Source organism: Calypte anna, chromosome Z (genome assembly GCF_003957555.1).
Source record: "Calypte anna isolate BGI_N300 chromosome Z, bCalAnn1_v1.p, whole genome shotgun sequence".
Lineage (NCBI taxonomy): Eukaryota > Metazoa > Chordata > Aves > Apodiformes > Trochilidae > Calypte > Calypte anna.
Genome location: NC_044274.1, coordinates 47,133,031 through 47,146,268, shown reverse-complemented (window position 1 = coordinate 47,146,268; position 13,238 = coordinate 47,133,031). Strand labels below are relative to the sequence as shown.

The 13,238-nt window shown below is 39.7% G+C and overlaps 1 protein-coding gene across 1 annotated transcript in view; it reads left to right on the top strand.

Annotated features, from left to right (window-relative positions):
• The window catches only part of ARHGEF28 (Rho guanine nucleotide exchange factor 28), a 127,446-nt gene that overhangs the window by 65,526 nt on the left and 48,682 nt on the right, over positions 1–13,238 (top strand). The window contains 3 exon segments of the mRNA XM_030467965.1: positions 4,444–4,574; positions 9,356–9,657; positions 12,064–12,208. Of these exon segments, the coding sequence (XP_030323825.1) occupies positions 4,444–4,574; positions 9,356–9,657; positions 12,064–12,208 (578 nt within the window).

Here is a 13,238-nt window from a genome sequence, read left to right as displayed (position 1 = left end):
CAGTGGTGGGAACTGAAATCAAGCATCCCTCATCTTGGGAAAGTTCTTTATGCATTGTGTTGTATAAAATGAGATACCAACTGATTTCTGTTTGCATATGTATTTGTACAGTAGGCAAGGTAGTCACCTTGCTTAAGGAATGGATGTCAGGCGTATGAATTCCATGTTGGAAATAGATGCTTTTTCACATCCCACATTTAGGTGACAAAGATCAAAGTCAGTGATTGACAAGTGCCTTCATCCTCGGTGTTTCTTAGTTGTTACTTTAGGACCACATCTAGAACATGGTAGTATGATATCTACCATCCAGGTGCTTGAGCCTCTCCATACAGTATGTAGGAAACACAGTACTTCTATTTCCACTTCAGAGATTTTGGAGAGTTAAATATTTGTCTTTATCACAACAGCACTTCAAAGCTTACCTTGATTTACCCTCTGGCTAATGTAATTCTTGTGTACTTGCTTAACTTTGCTGTCATGAGTAGTTGCACTCATACACGAGTAGTTGCACGAGTTGAGTGGCACTCGAACACCTGAATTAGGGGCACAGATCTCCCATTTAAACTGGTTGTATGGTCCACATCTACAAATACATGTCACCTTAGTTGAAACCTCCCCTCACTGTGAATATATGGAATTGAGTCTTCAAATTTGTGTTGCTACTTCTAGATTTAGAGAAGTATTTCTGCAGTCCTGCATGACCCATGAACTTAGCAGTCTGCATTTTTTGCTGACATCACAGATAATACTTCCAGTTACGCATTAACTCCTGCTCAGATTGCTGGGGGTAAGTGGGATGGTCTGTCTGAGAACTATTCATTGCATGTAGAAAAGGGAATTCCTACTTTCTTTCCTGGCTTCTGACTTGGTGGTGCTTATGAATTTAACTTCTGTTTTGCTGTGTACTCTTTAAAGAGTTATCTAAGTTTTTATTTTTGTCAAAAAACAGTCAGTGTTAACGTTCTTACTGTTTTTTGACACTGATCATTCAAGGCTATACACTGCACCAACATAAAGTATGTTTTGAGTTATTTCTGTGATGATCCCGTGTTTTTTTTTAAAGTTAAGTATTCTAATAAGCACTTAAGCTGGGTAAATAATGTAGTTTTTTCTGTGTGACAACAACATAACAGAAAATGTAGAGGACTCATTCCTAGTTATTAATTGGTGTTATTCATGTTTGGAGAATATCCTTCCCATCACTGTGGGAATATTTAATTCCCACATTTAAATAAAGCTTGTGTCTGTCTTGACTTTTTACCAGGCAGATGGCAGAGAGCTGCAGGCTCTGCTAAAGGACACATGCCTTTATTTTGTTCTGTATAATAAACTGTGTTGGCACAATAAAGAGTGTTCATCTCTGGCAGAAGGATCAGATTGGTGAGCTGTGCCTGGTGGTTTGTTTAAGTGTTGTATTCATGTAATTTTTACCTTGCATTTTGCATGTGCACTTACATGATGTTGCAAATGCATTTTGTTGATATTCCTTGTCTTTCAGGCAAGGGTGGCCTTGCTGCATATTACTGCTGGTACCTAGTGCAGTGAGCCATGGCTCACATATCCAACCTGCTGCTGTGTTAAGCTTGAGGAAGGGCTGCTGGTGGTCTCCCTGAGACTGAGATGACTTGAAGCCAGCAAGGCAGGCTGGAGGCAATTAATGAGGCTGTAGGAATGCAACGTGTGATGTGGATGTTTGCAAGAGTTTTGTCACTTTTTAAACTGTGCAGGCCTGTCTGGTGGAAATAAGTTACTAGCACTGTCAATGTGTAATTAATAATGCTCTCCCCTGCATTCAGCAAAGTCTTTAAATATTTTTCTTGTTAGAAAATAAGTTTGATGTAGTCATGCCTTCATGCATGTTTGAATTGGGGGCTGGACTGTGAGCAAGGTGGTTACAGTGGGGTCTTATTGTAAGAGGAAGACCAAAATAACCTTCTGCTTTTGTCTGATCATTTGAAATATATTTATTTAGACATTTTACCTTTAACAACAGACTGACTAAAGCATATGCCAGAAAGGAGTATGAAATTCAGCAGTGATAATCAATAAGGATTTACCTGCGACAAGTGCTGCAGATAATATATTCTGATATACCTTCTTGTATTTGCTGCAGCTCTCCTCATGAATTGTTACTTAGGTTTTTACTCTGTTACAGAAAGCTAAAATGATGTAAATAAAGATGTGAAGTAATAAAAGGATCTATTTGTTTCTCACTGGGGACATGTAATTCTTTGGACAGCCCATTAGCTGCCTGTAGGGACCCCAGCAGAGGGGATTGTTGCTGAAGTCTCCTGTCTCCATAGGCTTGGGTTTACCCCATGATTTGTAAAGCCTTAATGCCTGGCCTGGTTTTCAGGCTATGTGTTGAACCTTTGCAGCACAGCACTGGAGCTGAATGACTGCCTTGCCAGTTGTTCCCAGTGGGTTTATACGTGAGAGGGAGTGTGTGCTGGGGAAGGTAATAAGCATAGAGGAAGCAACAGAGAGCCTGACATTTTTCCCCTTCCTGGTTGTTGGCTTAAGACCTGGTCCAAGACCAAGTCTTGGAAAGTTTTAGTTGCCACAAGAAAGTACTGCCAGTTTTGCCAAATCATATTTCCATATGATTTTAGCTGCCAAAGTCTAATGAACTGCTGTAGAAAACAATGCTTTTATACTATTTATAGAAAAAGGCTTTGGGATCATGGCAGACATGAGAAAGTGGTTTGTAACTTTAATAGTTCTCTAGATGGCAGTTGCTAAAATCATGTTAAACTTCTTTCAGGAGGAAGAAGCAGCTTGAGAAGTGTAAGGATGTTTTAATGATATGAGATCCTGCAAGGCCTGGTAGGACTAGAAACCAAATAATTCATAGTGTGCCATTTCTAAATGGGAATTTCCAGTTTTCTCTAAGTGTAGATCTTATTGTTATTGATTTTATAAGATAGCATCTTCAATAAAATCTGAGGGGTAGCACTGAAGTTTTGATACTGGTCTGGGATTTTCTACTATTTTTTCTCAAAGGAACCAAAGCCTCAGACCTTGACTAGTATAGTTTGTATTCCAGTGCCGTTTCTTCGTTATAACTTTTCTTGCACTCTGATGGCCATGGGCGTCTTTGATGGAGCTTTGAGCAACCTGATCTAGAGAAAGATATTCCAGCCCATAGTAGATGGGTTGGACGAAGTGATCTTGAAAGTTCTCTTCTGACCCAGACCTTGCTGTCTGAGTCTGTGATCTTCTGAAAGCAGTTATAATTGCTTTAGGAGTATAGTGTGAGAAAAAATATTTGTGGTATCTTTTTTTTCCACCCGTGCAGAAAATAAGTTTCTGACGCAGACTAAGAAGGATTTTTTTTTTTGCATAGTTTTTAATAACAGACAAACTAGAATTAAGCTTATTGGGATTGATTTCGGATATTTTGCTGGGTATCATACTTTGCTGTGTCACGTTGTTATGCTAGTCTATCTCAGTTTAGTTCCAATGGCAATGCCTAACTTAAAGCACCATAAATAAGGAAAATTGCATTACAATTGTGATTATGTTTATGTAGGCTGTTTTTGCAGAATTTAGAACAAGATAATATGAGGCCTTGTCTACCCCCAGATTCTGGATTGGAGCATGCTTTTCATACTTATGTACAGCTTTAAGAGAACTGGGCCTGTAGAACAGACTAGCACTGTAGCACTTGGTGAGCTTTTCTTCTGCTCAAAGCCATAAATAGCCCATGCAGCTTTTTCTAATACTGCAGTCATGGATACACTATTGAAAACTGAACTCTGAATTTCTCTTAATGACTTCTGGTGAAACCAGAAGTAATTTCTCATTTCATTACTAAAAGTAGTCTTCATCCCAAACGTCTTGTTCATGGGTCAAATCTTGATTGGTTGCTGTCTCCCTGTAAGGGCACTATCCGTGGTGTTTTGTTTATATCTCTTGTACAATTTTGTTTCTGTTTTCTGTTTTAAGAACAGTAATCTGCTTTATGAACAGTAATCTGCTTTATTGGTTTAAGATTTATATTTATGCTGCTTCCAGTGGGTAGAAGAATCATTATTTCACTGCAGTTGAACAGTATTGCATTCATATAATGTATCAGATGTCAGGTATTTCATGTGTAAGCCAGGATCATGCATATTTCATCCCAGCACATAAATCTTGTTCTGTGTACTTCTGCAACCACAGGTACAGTAGAGTTCTACAGTAGAGTTCTAGCTTAGGTGGAAAATTGAGGGTATAGAGGAACATTTCTTTTTAAGTTATATGAATTACTATGTGGTATGTTGTAGAATTTTGTCAGCTATAGACTTCCTAGAACATATACCAACTTTTAGGCCAGACAAATACTACTAAAATTGTAATGTTTAAAGCTTAATGTTTTACCATTTTTGTTGTATAATATATACGTGAAGAGAAAATGGTTTGAGATTTAATTTTATATTTTCCATAATTTCTTTTTTGCAGAACAGAGACACTCTACCCTTGATATTCTCAGGAAACTCAAGGCTCCACCTACTTTATTTGCTGCACCCAAGCTTTCTGCCATGCTGAGTGAAAGTGATGAAGTATATGCAAACTGTATGGTAGTAGACCAAGTAAGCATATGTTTGAACTTCTGGCAATTTTTTCATCATCTTCTGTTAAAGTAACTTATTTGTGTCATTGTAAAGTCTTCTGAATCTGTCAGCAGTAGCATTAGTAAACTCTGAAACACAAACAGTATTACTCTTCAGTATTACTCTTAGGCTTCTCAGCTGTGTTTTGTAACCCATTTATGAAGTCCCTGTTCAACAGATTCAGTTGATGATAGGAATTATATGATAGATGGAAGTGATTTTTTTATTTGTAACATGCTGTGGGCTCTCCCTGGGGTGAAATTTGGAATACAGGAGTAAGAAACAATCAGATCATAATGTTAGAAAAAGTGTTCCCTGGAACACTTCTGCTGCTGCATTCACTGCAGATTCAGTTGTTTATGATGGCTGAAATAGAAGTTTCAGTCAGAGACCAGAAATGCACCTAATGCACTAAGAGGGATGAAGTGATGATCTAGGAGAGAGCAACTGGCAGAGAGCTATACATGCAATCTGGAAAGCCTTATGCAAGTTGGAAAGACAGACCTGCAAAAGTGCCACCCAATTACAGATTCAGACTGTATACCTGAACATATTTCTGAGGATACTTTGGCTTGGAATCCTACCCTGTGCTCAATATATAGCCACATTCAGCTTTGTTAAATTGCTGATTGTTGCTAAACTCCTTTAAGTGCCACACAGGAGGAGGTGGAGCAGCTACTGGAGAAGGTCCCTCTGGTATTGAGGGGAAACTGGCCAGGCTGGAATAACTTTGAAGGGAGGAACAGCTGTTCAAGTTGTAGGAGAAGCATGTCACCTTCTTCTATCTATGCACAATGCAGTAGTACTTGCAGACTTGCACAGTATCTTTGAATGAAGATAGGGGCTCCTGAAAAAATTCCAGCAGTTCCATCTTTTACTAGAAGACTTATTACAATGGGGATGAAAACACATCTCAAATGAAGTGGGAGGGAAGAAAGTCAGCAATCTGAAAGACCAGGACTTTGGAGATGCTAGCAATCCTTCCTTTCTTCCTATTTTTATGCAGGTGCTTTTTGGAGGTTGTTTTCAGTGGCTTTGTGACTTTTCAGTATTATTCAGTGTCTGAATCTTTCAAGTACACTATCCTAGAAATACAAAACCATTTCATATCATGGCCTGCTACAGGCCACCCAGCCAGGCTGACCAAGTGGATGAGGCCCTCTTGAGACAGTAGAAGCTGCTTCACACTCACAAGCCATGGTCCTCATGGGGGACTTTAATCTACCTGTCATCTACTGGAGGGACAACACAGCACAGCACCAGCATTCCAGGAAGTTTATTGAGTGCATTGTTGACAACTTCCTCCTCCAAATGGTAGAGGAATCAACCAGAAAAAGTGCTTTGCTGGACTTTGTTCTCACCAACAGAGATGGGATAGTGAGCGGTGTAGAACTGAACTCAATGGGAGACTTGACTGCAGCGACCATGCCACTGTAAAATTCAAGATCCTTAGGGCAGTGAGAAAAGTGCTGGGTAAGATGACAGCAACTGACTTTAAAAAGGCAGATTTTAGTCTTTTCAAAGATCTGATTGGTAGGGTAGAATTGAAAGAAGCCTTGGATGGGAAAGGAGCCCAGGAAGGCTGGTCTGTATTGAAGGAACACCTCCTGCATACCCAGGACCACTGCGTCCCACTGAAAAGCAATCCAGGCAGAAATGCCAGGGGGTCAGCATGTCACTATGGCACTCCTGGACACACTTTGGTGTAAAAGCAAAGTTTAGAGAGGATGGAAGCAAGGACAGATACCCTGGGAGAATCACAGAGAAGTAGTCAGAGAAGCAAGAGATCAGGTTGGGAAAGAAACAGCACAGAGAGAACTGGATCTGGCAAGGGAGATTAAGGGCAGCAAGAAAAGTTTCTGTGGATATGTCAATGATAAGAGGTAGATTAAGGAAAATTTTGACCCACTCCAGAATGAAGCGGGAGAGCTGGTCATCCAAGATGTAGAGAAGACCAAGGTACTCAGTGACTACTTTGCCTGAGTCTTCACTGTCAAGGACTCAGATCACAATCTCTATGTTACAGAAGCCTGAAGGCTCAGCTAAGGCATGAGGATAACAAAGGGGTGATTGGTGACAGTGCCCATCTTCACTAAGGGCAAGTCCTGACTGACTAATTTTGTGGCCTTTTATGATGGGGCCACAGCCTTGGTGAACAAAGTCAGAGAAACAGACTATCTGAACCACGACATTCTGGTCTCTAAATTTGAACAGTAGGGATTTGATGGATGGACCAGTCATTGGATACAGAACTGGCTGAATGGCTGCACTCAAAGGAGATCAATGCTCAGTTTCCAACTAGAGATGTGTGATGAGTGGTGTTCCTCAAGGGTTGGTACTTGGACCAGTGCTGTTTAACATCTTTGTCAGCACATAGACAGTGGAATTGAATGCACCCTCACAACACCAAACTGTGTTGGGCCCCAGGCCACAGTATCACAAATCCAGGCTGATACAAACACAGACCCACCATCAGTAAGGAAGAGTTGGCATGCAAATTATTATGTGAGCTTGACCAATGGACCAAGATTCCATCCACCTAAAGGTGTTGAGAGAATTGACTGATGTCACTGTAAGGCTACTCTCCATAATCTTTGAGAAGTCATGGAGATTGGGGGAAGTCACAGATGACTGGAAGAAGAATAGTGCCATCTCGCATCTAACAAGAAGGGTTCGAAGGCGGGCCCAGGTAATTATTTGCCCATCAGTCTAACTTCAGTCCCTGGGAAAGTTATGAAATTAATCCTCCTGGAGACTGTCACAAGTCAAATGAAGCATGTGACTGGGGAAAGCCTGCACAGACTCACCAGGGGCAAATCACTTGTGACAAGCCTGATTGCCTTATATGACAAAGTAACTTGCTGAGTTGATACAGGGCAAGTGGTGGACATAATCTACCTGGCTTTAGGTAATCTATCCAAGGCTTCAGATATGGTCCCCCATAGCCTCCCTCCTACAGAAACTGCTGCATTGTGGTCTAGGCAAGTGGTCTGGTGTGGTGGTGGGGGAACTGGTTGACAGGCCACACTTGTAGTGTGGTGTTAAATAGTGCCTTTTCAGACTGGCCTTTTCAGACTAGTCACAAGTGGGGTCTCCCAGGGATCAGTATTAGACCCAACATTGCTTAGTAGCTTTGTAAATTGTTTGGATGTTGGGGACAAGTGTACCTTGATGAATTTTGCAGATGGCACCAATTTGTGTAGGGAAGTAGACACTCCGGAAGGGTGAGCCACCCTCCTGGAATACTGGACAGGCTGCAAAATGGGCTAATAAGAACCTTATGAAGTTTAGTGTGGGCAAGTGTAAGGTCATGCACCTTGGAAAACACAACACAAGAGTGCAGAAGAGACTGGGATCCACCTGGATGGAGAGGTGTCTGGAGGTCTTGGTGGCCGGCAAGCTCAATATGAGTAAATGATGTGCTGCAGCAGCAAAGAAAGCCAACAGGATGCTGGGTTGTATCAGTAAGGGCATCACCAGCAAAGAGAAATTATCAACCCACTCTACTCAGTGCTTGTCAGGTCACACTTGGAATACTGTATTCAGTTCTTGTCCCTACTATACAAAAACCAGATGTGGACAGCCTGGAGAGCAAACAGAGAAGGGCCACAAAGATGCTCAGGAGACTTGACAGCCTGACATACGAGGAAAGGCTGAAAGAACTGGGTTTGTTCAGCCTGGAGAAAAAAAGGCTTAGAGGTGACCTTGTTGCAATGTTCCACTACTTACAGATGAAGAAGAGATGGAAACTCTTTTTACAAGGAATCACAGGGAAAAGATGGGGGGTAATGAGTGGAAGTTATTCTGGGGAAATCCCAATTGGACACCAGAATAAAATTTTTCAATATGAGAACAGTTGGTTGTTGAAATATTCTCCCCAGGGAGGTGATGCATTCCCAAGAGTGGACACTTTTAAGACTTAGCTTGACAAGCTGCTGGGGCATCTTATCTAAACCATATTCCTACCATGAAAGGTTGGACCAGATGATCCTTGAGGTGCCTTCCAACCTGGCATTCTGTGATTCTATGATAAACAGATGACAATAGCATCTAACCAAAATACTGACAATAAGCTGTATTTTAGTATCTTCTGCAGAGTCAACAGGAGAATTCAACCTCAGTTGCATAAAGAATTGTTGCCAGAGTCTAAATCCTAATCTCTGTAATTGAGAAAACATAAATCCTAACTCTATTTATATAGTGTTGGTGAAAGAGGAGTGCTTCATCTGTGTAATTGCTTGATGTCAAAAACAAAGATTCCTTTTCTTTCCTCCACAGCAGAACCTCTGTTCCAGCTCATGTGTATTGATCTCAAAGCTTAGAAAATTGCTGATGGAAAATTAAGAGTGCATGATATGTAGGCTGATTCTTCTCAATTAAATTGTACAATAATTCTCATCTGTATGTCTCCAACACTATACTAATGTATTGTGCATATCTTTTTCTTTGACAGAAGAACATGTTTTAATAAAATCTGTATATATATGAACTGATACAGTTAAGAAAACACACAAAAAATTATGGGTGAAAAATCAATTAGACTCGGAAATACCAATTAATTGCTACTTTAATTATGGACAAAAGTAATGCAAGGTCTAGAATCTTGTAGCCATTTATCTTGCCTTCCATTCTTCTGCTGTAAAAATGTGGGGGAAAAGGCAAAATATAACCATAAATACAATGGCAAACTAATCTGATCCCTATTCCCTGACAATGCATGTTGTTACTGCCTTTTACCAACATTCATTTTTACTTAGCAGGCTGGAGATTTGAAGACCAGCAATGTTCATGAAGATGGTGTCAGCAGTGAAATATGTTTGAATTCCACTAACTCAGTCCTGATGGCTAAGAGCTCTTCATCTCCCTCCCTTGAGGAAAATGACCAGTATATGTATGTTCCCAATGAAGGAAATCAAATGCCAGTGAAAAGTGGAGAAACTGCAGGCTTAAGAAGTACTGTTTCACCTTCAGATCCATATGGAGCAGATTCGTATCTTCCATTCAAGATCCATGGATTTATTAAGGATCGGAGCCAACTTTATGCTGACATGAAAAGAAGAAGGTATGGAATTGACTTGATTGTATGGCCAGAATGAGAGTTATTTATGCTAAACTTTTATTTCAAAAGGTGAAGCCAAATCTGGTGTAATAAATATTGCTGATATAAAATCAGTGTTTTCAGTCACTGATATTTCTTTTGTCCTAATGATTTGCTCTCATAAAATAGATATGAAGACATAGTTAAAAAATAAAAGGCATCCTCTAAGAAAAGTAATTTTTTATTCAAATCCATGCCTGTGTACCAATTTTCTTGCATATTTTTAAGAAGAATCAGCTGTTCACTGTAAAAGTTTCCATTGTGCCATTTTTATCAAAAATCTGATTATCACCTTAGTTTTCCTCAGTTATATTTTCCATTAAGAAAACAGTACAAAATCTGTTGAACTCTCTTTTAATTTCTTGCACTGGCCTGTGGGACCAGCTTATTTCGGTTTCTTATTTTTCTTTTTTCCTCAAAAGACATAGTGCAGAATACAGCTTGTATTTCTGATAGGTTTTGACATTTTTTTACTCTTTTGCTGGTACACAAGTTCTGCTGCCAGCAGAACCATTTGTCTGAGAATCCTCCTCTAGATCACTTTAGATTGTGCTGGGAATTGGTTGGCTTCAGGAATGTGGAGACCTTTGAAGACAAAACTAATTTTTTTGTTTTAACCACTAGTAGACTTCCATGATAAAAAGGTTTTATTGCTTTTTTGGATTAAAGAGAGACAAGATCAATTCCTTCTTGTACAAGAAGAAATTAGAATCTGTCTCCCACCTTTCAAGAGTGAACTATTTAGAGGTAGGGCCTAGTTTGTGAAAGCAATTATGAAGCAGTAGTGTCTGTTGCTGACTGAAGTGGGCAATAGCATTTTTTCTACTTTAATTTTGAGTTTCTATGCAACTGTGAAGTCCACCTGGGAGGAATTTTATCTTAACACAGATGAGGCATCACATGTTAGACTAAGAGTTGTACTTTCCCAAACCTTCTAATTTTCCTAGCTATGGGGATATCACATAGATTACTCTAAATAATATGTCTTAAATAATTTGCCCCTCTGTCACAGACATTTTCCTCCTATATATTTTTAGATATTCCTACCTTTTTAAAGACCTAGGTCCAGTATCTGCATTTAATCTTTAAGAGCTTATGTGAATTTTTAGAGATAAGTGATTGACCTAATATGGCAACTGTAAGTGATCCAAATATTACACATAAAATTAGACTAGCAGTATGTAATTCCAGCAGCATCTCCTTTGAAGTGTACTTAGAGCTTTTTATGTCAGAAAACGTCCCCAGGTAAGTTCCTCCAGTAAGATGTGTATGCTTGTCTGTTGACATTGACACATACTGCTTTTCCAATTTTAAAATGTGACGGTATCTGATAATGCAGTTCTAATTTCTGAAAAGTCTCATGAGCTATTACTAGAAAACACTGCTAAAGATGGTCTCTGGAAATGTAATAAGGAAGCAGTTTTGTACAGTACCAGTAGATTTAACCTTCCACAAAGTGAGTTGTGGTATGTGAAGGAATTGTTGTGCTGTTATTCCTGGTGGGAACTCTGACTATTTAGAAATTCCACACATAGTTTGAAGTTTTATGTTGTAAGGCTGGAATGTTATTGTAAGCAGTCAACCATTCCTTCCAGTCACTCTGAGGAAGAGACTCTGAACTTCCTCTTGCAGCTAATGGGACCCATTCTGGGAAACCTTGCTGGGAAAACTTACTGTACTCTCCTGCTGAGAAACCTTCAACAATCACATAGTCTGTATGTCTATGAAATACAGGTATAGCCAGAGATTTTTCACTCTGCATATAGTACTCCGTGTTTTTAAGTTTTCATCTTTTGAAATTAATCTCATAAACTGTCTCAGACACTCCTTCATTTCTGTTGTTAATTTTTGCTTCCATCCTCCACTAAGTCACAGAGGTAGAAAAGATGTCTATGAATACCCACATCATATCTTTCTAATACACACATGCACAGAATATCCATGTATAGCTACATATCTTAGCTCTGAAATTGAGCTCATTGCCTTAGTTCTTACTATCTATATAGACAGTTATGTGCCTGGAACAAAAAATCTCATTTTAATAGACATCCTGAGCATGGATCTGAAAATCATTCTCCAGAGGTGGCTGGCTGTGGTGAGTCTGCATGGTCATAGGCCATACAAGCACCTCTACTGAAGACCCACAAGGTTGAGTCAGATGCTTCCTGTACATAGTGACTAAGTAGCCTGACCTCTCAGGTGATTGCAGTCCTGAGAAGGGAACTCAGAGTGTGATTTAACTGCCATAATCATGGTGGTTTGGGTTGTCATTTATGAGAGTAAACAGAAACATCTTTGCTCTCTGCATTAAGATTGCAATGGATGGTTACTAGAATTCATGGTAATTAAAAACTTTGTTGTCTGCTTCAGTTCAAGTCTTGATGACCTTGAAGTCGAAGACAGAAGCGGAGGTGTTTCAGACAGATCCCATGTTCACTACCCTCCTTTCAGCTCTTCAGAGATCATGGCTTCTAGCAGAGATGGATTTGACTTCTCTACCAGTCCGCAGCCCAAGGTATTTGAAACTGTCTTGGTTTGCATTGTTTTCCTTTCAAGTATGTCCCTGAAACTATGTGAGAAACATCTGAATCTGAAGGGGAAAATGAGATCTCAGCTGGCATTGCTAGTCCCTATGGAGAGCAGCACGCACAGGGCTGTGGAACCAGAGCTCTCTTGCTGTGGCTGGTCTCAACAGCAGACATGGGAATGGTCCATTGGAGATTTGCTTCAGCTTTGAAAAAGCATCATTTATCAGAAGCATTTCAAAGAAAATATCTCAGATTCAGTGAATAAACATTTTCTAGCCAAAATATAGTGAGGAAGTGTTTAACCAGCTGTAGTTACACTAAAGGTTTACAACCCTGTAAAGTATAAAATCATCCTGCTGCCTATTTTAAAACAATTCCTAGAGTCAGGGAAATTCAGTTAGGTTTTGTGCATTGACCAGTTGTGACCACCAGTGCAGATGTCTCCTCTTTATTACGGTTTTCAAAAGTATCCTGACTACATTAATTTTCACTAGACCATGGTACCATGTTTAGGATCTTCAGACACATACGTAGCTATTTTTTGTTCTTAGGCATTTTTAATTTTTTTTATTAGACAGACCTTTTGCCACTGTGTGGCTTTATCTGACCTTCCGCAAATGATTACATGAAGGGACAAAGAATCCAGAACAAGCAATAAATTGTTAGGGCTGCTTTTAAAAACAACAAGGTAAGCAGTTTAGGACTAAGTTCTGTTGACATTTAAATGGTGTCTCAAAAATCATTCTTCTCAAGCACTGTCACTGACATATTTGGGGGTTGCTAGGTTCCCACCCAAGAAAAAAAACTGCAGTAAGGGAAGAAGGTTAACACCTTTCTATGGAAATTCTGACATCAGTGCACTACTAAGTCAGGGCACTAGACTGCATTAAATGTTCCTCAGGTATTAAAGTAGTATGATTAACTGCTCCCTTGGTAAAAGAAGATAGCTTGGTCATCAGATACAATGGCCAATAACACTGTTGCTTGCCATCAAACTGGAGAAAAACATAAGCTAAC